Source organism: Odontesthes bonariensis, chromosome 16 (genome assembly GCF_027942865.1).
Source record: "Odontesthes bonariensis isolate fOdoBon6 chromosome 16, fOdoBon6.hap1, whole genome shotgun sequence".
Taxonomy (NCBI): Eukaryota; Metazoa; Chordata; class Actinopteri; order Atheriniformes; family Atherinopsidae; genus Odontesthes; species Odontesthes bonariensis.
The window spans coordinates 22088827-22099847 of record NC_134521.1 but is presented as its reverse complement, the minus strand read 5'-3'; the positions used below and the strand labels follow the sequence as shown (position 1 = coordinate 22099847).

The window sequence follows — 11021 nt, the reverse complement described above, 5'->3', positions numbered from 1 at the left end:
CTCTCTCTTCAACTCCCTCATTCTCATCCTCTCCTGTGTCATCTGTTTTAAAATATCATCATCAGCATCACCATTAATATTATTGTTATTATTAATATTACATTATTATTATTATTACTATTGTCACCATCATCACCATGCATGTGCATGACCCACTAAAAGGTCAAATGAATGAGTTGGGCTATTGGTCTAACCGATGTGCAAAATTTTAGACACCATTTGCAATAAAATCCAAATGGTTCATGAAAAATGCAATCATTTTACCTAAGTAACTGGTTGAATCCACCCACTAAATTAACATCGTAGAATGTGCCAAACAGACCACAAGATGTTGGCTGTATTTTAGATGAATAGTCTCAATTCAATCCATTCACTCAACACAGAGAAGACATAGGTATCATGCTGGGCCTGACAACTAGCTAAATGCTGGTAAAACTTGGCTTCATAATGCACCATGAGCAGCACAACTAACCTCAAGATTGTGTCATATGAGAGAGTACACGGGGTATTTCATTCTGTTATTTTGCACCGTGTGCATCATCAACTGTTTTAAGTAAAAGAAAAATATAAGTTTCTGACCCAGTTTCTATTAGTCTGCTTTATTTACATGTAGGAAGCCATATAGCACTGAACAAAACTGTAGCTAGTGAGGCTGAATGACCATTAGCCACAGTTGGCACAAAACTGTCAAGCCCTGATTAAAAAAAAAAAAAGTTAGCTTAACAGCCCAAGCCGTGTCCCAACAATTCCATTACAGGTCGCTACTTTTTTTTTTTGGAAAATCGAATTGAGAGAGAGATTTGTGTGCAGTGTGTTTGTGCCGACTGGAAAACGAAATCCTAACCAAGGGGCTTTGTGACTGTTGCTTGAAATGCTGAGGACAACGATAGCATCCTCCTATTCCTAGCCGCGCTTTGAACGCATATGAACATTATGAACTGTCACTCATTCTCACTGGCGATTGGCGAAATGAACTCACCTCCTTCTTCTCTCTTTCTTTTCCCCTGGCCAGTTGGCTTTCCAAAGCTGAGTTTAGTTTGTTCAGTAGATTTCCTCATCTTGCTTCCATTTCGCAGCTGACTTTCGCGTCGAAGCTGTGTAATATGATAAACATGTTTCCAATGTCGGGTGGCGTAAAAAAAAAAAAAAAAAAGAAAAAAAAGTCGGGTGGCGTTTTTCCGCTCAGTTTTAAAATATAACGTGATGATAAAGGGATTATGTGGACTTTATTTTCAGAAAAACAAATGAGAATGCATGCTGATCTTTCCACCAATCAAAGTCAGAACGATTTTCATCTTATATTAATTTGACATTTCTCTGAATAAAAAAAATAAAAAAAAATAAAAAAAACACCGGGGAAAATACCGAGGTCATGACCTGTGTGTCCTCAATGCTCGTTACGGCACTGCTGATGAAAGAAATTTGACGGAATGATGGCTGCTGCTAAATACAGGCAAATTCTTGAAGAAAAGCTTGTTTCAGTCTTCCAGAGAACTGAGATGGAGACAGAGGTTTACCTTTGAGCATGACATCGAAACTAAGCACAATGCTTAAATGACACCGAGTTGGTTAAAGGGTAAATAATCAAATATTTTGGAATGGTCTAGTCTGAGTCCAGACCTCAGTCCTATTAAGAATATCTTCTATGAATTAGACATTGTTGTACTCCAGCAGAACTCACCCAGATTGAAAAAATGTGAAGCAGTTTGGTCTTGAATAATGGGCAGAAATCCCAGCAGATAGATGTACCAAACATGCAGAAACATACTCCATGAGACTTGCAGCTGGAATTGTCGCAAAAGGGGCTGTAATAAACATTCTTTTTCTTTGCTGTCATATTTCGTTGTTTCACAGTTTAAGAAATCTTGCACTTTCAAAGTGGTGGGCATGTTGTGTTGCTAAAATGAAACAAAACTAAAAATCCATCTTACTTCCAAATGGTACAAAATAGGTAAAATGTCAAGGGGTTGATTACTTTCATAAGCCACTGTATCACGAAGAATGTCCTCAAAACTACTTGATATACTGAGAAATACTGAATACACACTTAATGTGTGCACAGTGTCTATCCCATGCAGTATTTCAACACAGCTTTTGCTACTTGAAAGAAATAATCAACTCTGAAACAAGGAAACGGTATTATTATTTTTTATTTTGGCACCCCAGCCGTGTATCAGTTCTCAAGATGAGCAAACCGGGATCCGTTCCAACCCTTTCTTTGAAAAATAACTCAAAAAACAAAAGTAAAGATTTACTTTAAGATAATTCCAAACCAACCCCAAAAATCGTAAGTGTAAACCATTGTTTTCTTTTTTGTTGTGTGTTTTCTTTTAATACACACTCTAAACAGTAAATAAACCAGTTAAGCTGAATTGGCTTAACAGCCATGTCTGAATTGCAGGATCAGCCTATGAACTGCTTTTGACTGGTCTTACCATTACGAGCTGCCTGTGAACTGCGTGGTAAAGAAAAAAAAATTCACCCCGGGTCCATAGCCAGAGAACACGTGTGACACCTGCAGGCCAACACCGATGATTACAGTGAAACGTTCGGACACAGGCAGATCATTGCACCGGTGAGCTCAGTAACTCACCTCCTTCCATTTATGAGAGTAGGTGCTAAGTTCCTCGCTGGGGTTGACGGTGTGCTCGGAGATCACTGTACTTTTGTCAGTACCCAGTAACTTCACATGCAGCTGATAGATGGACTCGTGCAGATGTTTGATCTCCAATGACACCAACCTAAACTGAAGTATTGCACAAATCCCAGCACCTGCTGGGATGCCACTGGAATCATAGGGCAGGACTTCTATGCTTGTAGTCCAGCCAGTAAAGTCACCTAAGAATGACTTGATTACTTACTCTGAACAAAACCCTTTTTTTCTTTCAGTTTTTAACAAAACATACAGATTCTCAACAGATGGTCTCTCCCCATCAGGCTGACAACTTGGAGGAGGTCCAAATGTGAGATTTGGTTTGGGTGGAGGGGTATCCTTACTGGACAATACTCGCACATCTGTATTTTACATTGTACCTGGGGTCGAACTACACACTTCTGCTTTTACAATTTCCCTTAGGCTGAGTGCAATATTTTTGCACTAAGTGCAAATTTTATTTATTTTTTTATATTTTTATTCTGAGTGCTGGCACATAGCACTTCCATACCTAATTATTTTTATTGTATAGTACTGTACAGCATTCAAAAATTTTAGCGCTGTTGACCGGAAGCCAAGTAACGACATTTCGTTGTCAAGACTCACCTGTGTTTTTTTTGTGCAATGACAATAAAGAAAGTCTAAGTCTAAGTCTGTGCAGGGAACACAACCAACTACTTTTGTGACGACTGTGATCCCAGTGCAAACACCGCAAGGCAAAGAAACATAGCTTTCTGACAGTCATTGGGTGTGTTTAAAAACACTCACTTTTTGTGCAATAGTCAGGAGAATATGTTCAGTACAACAATAGAGACACACCTCAGCTTTAGGTCAACGTTTAGTCAGTGTCATAGATGCCTTTGAAGTTAGATTTCTAAAAACAGAAAGGAGCCATTCTACTTTAGAAGATTTACCACCGTTTCACTTATTCCTCACCACATTGTTTTTGCCTTACAATGTAAATGTAGGTGTTACAGACAAAAAGTCTGTTATGCACATCGAGGACCCAAGCAACAAAATGTAAATGATTGTTTTATAGTAATAAAATCAGTGTCCATCACATCATGGGTCATTGTTGTCCTATATGAATCGTCTCTACGGGTATTTTGGTACCAAGTAACTACTTTTCACTTTCACGTTTTACAAAAGGTGGTAAGAACAAACAACAATACTCAATATATTAACATACCAGACTTCAACACATTTCCATATTTTCTTTTTATACTTCCCCATTAGCGAGATTTTCACACATTTCAGCAGTCATTACCATGAACACGAACAGCACTCAGGATGTTTTTTCTTGAATTGCTGGTACGAAAACACTATTTAAGAGGCAGTTCAGAATTAACATATTTGTAGTTAAAGTGATTCAAGATCAAACAGTGAAGCTAGCATCAAACGAAAAATGAATTATGATTTCAGAATATGATGAATCATTACTGAACAGAGACATGAGTCATATTTGGAGCTGTAATGTGTTACAGTGGAGCAAAGGGTTCTTCAGTAAGTTTCTTCCCAGTGGCTTGGCTTCACACACGGACTTCCAGTCCACGCTGTCAGGCATTGGTGCGCCCTGTAGACCCCACTCAGTCTCACATCTCTTCCTGCATTCAGCAGGAGAGTGCTCGAAAATGCTTTATGATCTTGAACTGAATCCGATCCGACCAGGGAGACTTTAGTCTTAGACTCCACACCTCGTTGTAGCAATACATGGCTCTCCCTGTCTTCTTAAAGTCACAGCAGTTTAATAAAGTTTCAAATAAGAGCAGTGGTAGAGGTAATTATTATTATTACCACTATTATTACTCTTGACAATAATAGTAGTAGTTGTAATAGTACAAGTAGTATTTTTTCTGTGCTTTAAATTATTTAAATGTTATGTTAAAAAAAAAATACAAAGCTTTGTGCTCTCACTTTAACCCAGCGACTATTGAAATTTCTCTTATTTTTATGTTTATCAATCGGATAAGATTAATACATTTGTTCTTTTTTCTTTATAAACTTCTTAGGACTTCCTGGGACAGTCTAAAACTTTACTATAATAACCTTTTGTCTTGATGACATCTTTCTTTCATCAAAAGGAAATAACCAAATTTGAAAGTCCTTTTGCAAATAGGCCTTTTAAAAGAGCCATTATTGTCATTTAAAACTGTCACAAAATTCATGTTTGCCACTTTTAAGATCCACATAAACACGTGCTGGGAACTAAGAGAAGGTGGTTGTTGGTGTTAATCTGCAGACTGTTACGTAACAGATTTAAGTTTAAGTCTCAAACTGTTCCGATATCTTTAAAAGCTCTTTCACTTTTCTGCTTCTGTGTCAATCATGATTGGTTTAGCTTCAGGAATTTATAAATACATGATTGGGGTTTGCAAATGTGTCACATGAACCCCGCCCCATCCTTAACAATGAGCGACGTAAAAAGTTGTGATTTCACAATTCCTAAGCCTTCATAGTGATAATTCATAACTTTTGAACTGTGAGGCTTGGCTGGCAAGACAATGAACCAAAGTACATCCTTCGGCTGTGCATGCACTGCATGAATCATGACCATCGCAGCCACCCAACCTCAACTCAAAGGGTTCAAACTATGTCGGCAACAAATGCACAGCTGCACTGTGAATGCCTCCACACTGTTTGTACAGAGATTATGGAAGTTACCTTGAAAAACTCACATCCAGAGCGGCCAGAGTCTGCAATCAAAGCTAAAAGTGGTTATTTCTAAAAAATTGAAGATCTAATGTCTGGAAAATGAAATTCGAATGATGCAATGTTTCCTTCAGAATTGATGTTTTCATGTCCTGACTATGTTTTACGTCAACCTACCTAATTAATGAATGCACAGTTAGTGGGAATATATATATATCTATTTCATACAGATGTATCAAACATTTTGACACGTATACCATCAAAGAAATCATGAACTCCGAAACAAAAAATGTAGGCCATGTTTTATTGTGGCACCACAGGAGTGTATCAGTTCTTCTGAAGAGCAAATCTTGATTCATTACAACCCTTTTGATTTAAAAATAAAAGCTAATGCACCATTACTTTAAACTACTTTAAAATCAACCCCCAAAACATAGCAAAATAAATCAATCGTACATTCAATTATGCTTCTTCTTTTAATACACAGTCTGAAAGCGAATAACTGGTTAGGTTAATTGGCTTAACAGCCATGTCTGAATCGCAGGATTCAGCCTATGAACTGCTTTTGACTGGTCTTACAATTACCGAGCTGCCTGTGAACAACGTGGGAAAGAAGTCATTGAGGAAGCTGTTCTTCAGTCGGTGCAGGAAGTGGACATATCTCACCCCGGGTCCATAGCCAGAGAACACGTGTGACACCTGCAGGCCAACACAGATGTGTACAGTGAAAAGTTTGGATACAGGCAGATCATTGCACCCGTGAGTCAGACTCAGTAACTCACCTCCTTCCAGTTATGAGAGTAGGTGCTCAGTTCCTCGCTGGGGTTGACGGTGTGCTCGGAGATCACTGTACTTTTGTCAGTACCCAGTAACTTCACATGCAGCTGATAGATGGACTCGTGCAGCTGACTCTCCTCGTACCTGACAAAACGAAACACAAGTTGCCCGTTATTTCCCCGATAGCCTACACAATGTTTTCAAAGGATTTTGATGTTAATTTAAGGCAAAACAGTTATATTTTAAAAATATTTGACCACATGCACATTTTTAGCCAAGGCACTCTAAATCAAATGAACTAAATCGGGTCAAAATCTGATTCATCAGTTGCTGCAACACTGCTAAGCTAGTTTGCAGACCATTAGTACAAGTTGTGCTTCTTTTTTCCTTGCCATAAATAAATTTAGCTATTGCCTTAGTTATCAAGTTGCTGCTTATCACAATGGATCATTTTTGATAACTGCTGATTTCAGAGTCCCTCAACTTTTCCATGGACAGTAGACTTCAGCAGAACCTTCTTAGCAAAATTCCTGAGTTGAAATAAATGGAAGACAAGATTATTTTGTGAATTGCCAACCAAACCCGCCAATATGTGTGTGTATATATATATATATATATATATATATGAGCTTAACTGTTTTCACAAAAGATGCAAAAATATGTAACTATGGAGCATGCGTGGAGCATAAGCTTGCTTATTGTGTAACTAGAGTGTCTCCACTCCAAGTTGATATGGCCAGAAAGACGAGTAGCCACACAAATTGTGTTACGACGGTGGAGTGGGATGAGGATGGGCACGCTCAGTAACCCACCAGTCTTGAATGACGATTTCAGGCTGAAAATCATCCAGCAGCTCGTCCCACAGTCCCTCCGCCTTCAGGTCCACAACCTGCTCCAAGGTGAACCAGCTGAGTGCAAGAAAGCAGGCAAGAGTCTAAATCTGACCCTACTGGTTCACATACTGTTATCAAATAAGAATTTACAGATAATCTCTTTTAAAACCAGGTGTGTGGCCAATGTTTGATCTCCAGTAACACCTACCTATACTGAGGTAATGCACAAATCACAGCACCTGCTGGGATGCCACTGGAATCATAGGGCAGGACTTCTATGCTCGTGGTCCAGCTACTAAAGTCACCTAAGAATTAAAAGATTAGCTAGACTTTACCAGAGGTTGCAAAATTACACACCGTCTATACTCAATTACAGGCATCTATACTTTTATATCAAATTAAAGGCTCTGATAAAAGAAGTAGTAATGATTAGACGCATGTACTTGAGAAAAGGGCTTTGAAATGTACTGTAAATATAAAAAGTAAAAAAAAAAGAAAAAGAAGCCCTTTAAGGGAAACTTGTGTCTTTTTAGTCTTTAATCAAAACGTGTTGATCACTTCTATCGCTCACCATCAGGCTGAAAACGTGGAGGTCCACGTCCCGGTACTTCAGGCAGCTCAGGCTCAGGCGGAGGAGCATCCTTATCCAACCCTGTTTAGGGAATAGGACAAACCCAGTTTGAGATCCCAGTTTAAATATCACAAGTATACGTATTTTTGACAGTCACTGGGTGTGTAAAAACACGCCGTCTAAAGCTTTGTCAGGATCACGAAACCACAACTTTAGGCACACACCTCAGCTTTAAATGAGCCTGTATTCAGTGTCTCAGGTGCTTGTAATCCTCATGCTTACAATGCTTGTGAACACAGTGGCTGTTTAGATTAGAAAAATGACCTCTGTTGTACTTACCCCCCCACCCCCGGAACATTTTACCTTACAGTCATTCAGCGGACCCAAACACACGTGCACAATGTGGAGTTTATTTTATTTCACTGGAACTTTGACATGTTAAATAAAGAAGTTGGGCATCAAAACCAACTTCCAGCTGAAGGACGAACACTGCACCCTGAGCTGCAGCCACCCCACCATGCTTTTCCTACTTTGTTTCAGCTTCATCTCAGTAAACATTTGGGCGTTACAGCCAAAGCAAGTGCCCAAGAGGACTTTTGGTAATAACAGACATCCCAAAACTCATTTCAGGGAGATGACTCAGTCTCCACCCTCTGACAAGCAGGCGCCTGCACGCTCGTTGAACAGCGCGTTGCTTTGGACAGATACGCACAGTTTGTTTTTTTTTCTCTCTCTCTCTCTCTCTCTCTCTCTCTCTCTCTCTCTCTCTCTCTCTCTCTCTCTCTCTCTCTCTCTCTCTCTCTCTCTCTCTCTCTCTCTCTCTCTCTCTCTCTCTCTCTCTCTCTCTCTCTCTCTCTCTCTCTCTCTCTCTCTCTCTCTCTCTCTCTTCTCTCTCTCTCTCTCTCTCTCTCTCTCTCTCTCTCTCTCTCTCTCTCTCTCTCTCATCTCTTCTCTCTCTCTCTCTCTCTCTCTCCTCTCTCTCTCTCTCTCTCTCTCTCTCTCTCTCTCTCTCTCTCTCTCTCTCTCTCTCTCCTGCGCAGTCGAAAACGCGCATGGTGCACGAGTTATTTTATTGCCTGCACGCTCTCACTCGCATTGGAAAAGAAAAAAAAAAACTCCCTCGAATAGTCTAAAATCCGGGATATTTTATCCGACTCGCGGGCATCCGTTATTAACTATCAATATCAGGAGACTCCCGGGTCTTCCGGGAGACTTGGGATGTCTGTAATAAACTCTGTGACATCTTGTCCTGAGTCATTGCCACATTATTTTTTTTCAAATGGACAAAATAAGTATTTGGCACCAAGTCACTACTTTCACAGAACTGAGATCAGCACTAAAAACATAAACACATCTCGCAGGTAAGAATATATCGACAGTGGGTTTTTTTTTGTTCTCCTGCCTCACGCCTCTCTCTAAGTGAGGATTTGTGTTCGGTCCTGTTCGCGGTTAGATTGCAAAAACTGTGCAAAGCCTGAACCAAAGTGACTCACTTCTTACTCAGCGACCGTAGCAGAAAAGCAATTATTCCGACGACCAACACCCGGGTATTAAAACAAAGAATTTTAGTATTCATGATTATTCATGAATGGAAGCAACAAATATCACTGTCATCATCTGCATCAGAATTTGAACTCAGTCTGAATCAGTAAAACTGTCCCCTGGATCGGACCCTGTGCGAATTTGGAATTGAAGTGAGTCAATATTTGGAGCTATGTGTTACCGAGGGGCGCAGGGTTCTTCAGTAAGTTTCTCCCCAGCGGCTTGGCTTCACACACAGACTTCCAGTCCACGCTGTCGGGCATCGGTGCGCCCTGGAGACCCCACTCAGTCCCGCACTTCTTCTTCCACTCAGCTGCAGACATGGTGCGTGCAAATGCTGCTTGATTTCCTTGGTCTGATTCAACCAGGAAGTCTGCCGAGGGTTTTCAGTGTACGCCACACCCCTGGTGTTGCAATGTGGAGCGGAGTAATTCATTCATGGAGCTCCCTGCCCTCTTAAAGCTGCAGTCTGCAGGATTGTTGTTGTCATACGTAAAGTCCTAATTTTTGGCATTTTAAGAGTTTACATGATCTATCAGAACGCTTGAAGTTGAAAACGGTGACCTCCGTAGTCCCAAAATCTAAGAAATGCTTATTTTTTAACCGAAAAATAAAAAGTTATTCAACTTCCTGTCCCGCCCCATCAAAACACATGAGAACTCGTGCACGTCTACGTGCACGCCAGATGCGCGTACACGACTCCTCGTTCATCAACTCACCTGTCATTTGCATCATGGAAGACACAGTAAGTAGACTAGCCCGTAATGAAGTTCAATAGTCAAGATAAATAAGCGTGGGGACGAGCCTACCTTGTATCGCGCGTGCACAATCGGTGATTGACAGGCAGCAGAGCCCAGCTCGTGACCTGATTGGTTACCTTTTACCGGTCCGGTCTGCAATTTTGTAAACAAACCTGCTGGCTTAGGAGGGACCTAGCGGGACATATAGGGGACCTAGAGAACATTTTTCTTTTTGTATTGGGGTATTTAATGTACTACTTTCAGAATCCCAGGACAGTTCCAGGCATTATGCTTGAAAAGGAGTTGCAGACTGCAGCTTTAAAGTCACCGCAGTTAAGTCAAGTTTACAATAACGGGAGGTAAAACAGGATTATTATTATTAGGGACCGAGCAGTGAAACTGCAAGGACCCTATTGTAAGGTTTCTTTTTCTATATTCTTATTCTTTGCTAAAGGAAAACTCTTGAAATTTTGCGAGCACCCCCTGCAAGTCGACGACATGAAAGAATCTAAACTTTATATTTTTGGGAGTTGCTCATTGACTCTGTAGCGCCCCCTACGATGCTTAAAAATGGTCCCGCATTGGGCTTAGTTTCGCGTGGGACGACAAAATTCGGTACACTCATTCATCATGCCCAGACGCACAAAAAAGTCTCATGCCGCCACGGTCCCACGTCCACAGGAAGGCGGCCATTTTGGATGGAAAGTGAGTTTTTGTGCCATTTTTGCCCGATTCTACGCCTTGCATCGAACTCGTCCTACAGATGTAATGCTACAGAGTTCAAACTTGGCCAGGTAAGTCTTAAGACAAGGGGGGGAAAATCATGGAGAAACTTTTTCAAACCTCAAAGGGCGTGGGCATGGCGACGCCTCAAAGTTCAATGACTCGCCATCACTCGCCACAAAAAATAAAGTCGCTTATAACCAATGTTGCCAGATTGGGCGGGTGGCCGCCCAATGGCCACTGGCCACAGAGCCATTTTGAGAGTTATGGAAATTTCCATAAGGCTACCGGTACTCAACCAGCTACAGCACTAAGCAGCTACTCGTCTCGAATACGAAATATCATCCAAGTGGGGAAAATATAAAAAGCACTACAGAGAGGAGTGGGAGTCCGAGGACGTCCTAAAAGCTTGGATTGCACCTGTCCTGCAAGATCCATCCAAGGCACGGTGCAAATATTGCAAAAGCAAGATCCGGGCTCAACTAAGGGACCTTAAAGACCACGCAGAGACAAAAAGACACAAGGCTCCCGAA

General features: G+C 40.9%; 2 protein-coding genes across 2 annotated transcripts; both read right to left on the bottom strand.

Annotated features, from left to right (window-relative positions):
- Positions 1-2437: 2437 nt before the first annotated feature.
- Positions 2438-4365, bottom strand: LOC142401953 (F-box only protein 50-like). Its single transcript, XM_075487400.1, has 5 exons — positions 4348-4365; positions 4136-4277; positions 2918-3006; positions 2594-2848; positions 2438-2515 (listed from the first exon to the last, which is right to left on the bottom strand). The coding sequence occupies exons 1-5, from the start codon at positions 4363-4365 to the stop codon at positions 2438-2440; spliced, it is 582 nt and encodes a 193-aa protein (XP_075343515.1).
- Positions 4366-5592: 1227 nt separating this feature from the next.
- Positions 5593-9411, bottom strand: nccrp1 (P1, F-box associated domain containing). Its single transcript, XM_075486605.1, has 6 exons — positions 9207-9411; positions 7484-7564; positions 7121-7217; positions 6892-6987; positions 6085-6223; positions 5593-6001 (listed from the first exon to the last, which is right to left on the bottom strand). The coding sequence occupies exons 1-6, from the start codon at positions 9346-9348 to the stop codon at positions 5855-5857; spliced, it is 702 nt and encodes a 233-aa protein (XP_075342720.1). The 5' UTR covers positions 9349-9411; the 3' UTR covers positions 5593-5854.
- Positions 9412-11021: the final 1610 nt, after the last annotated feature.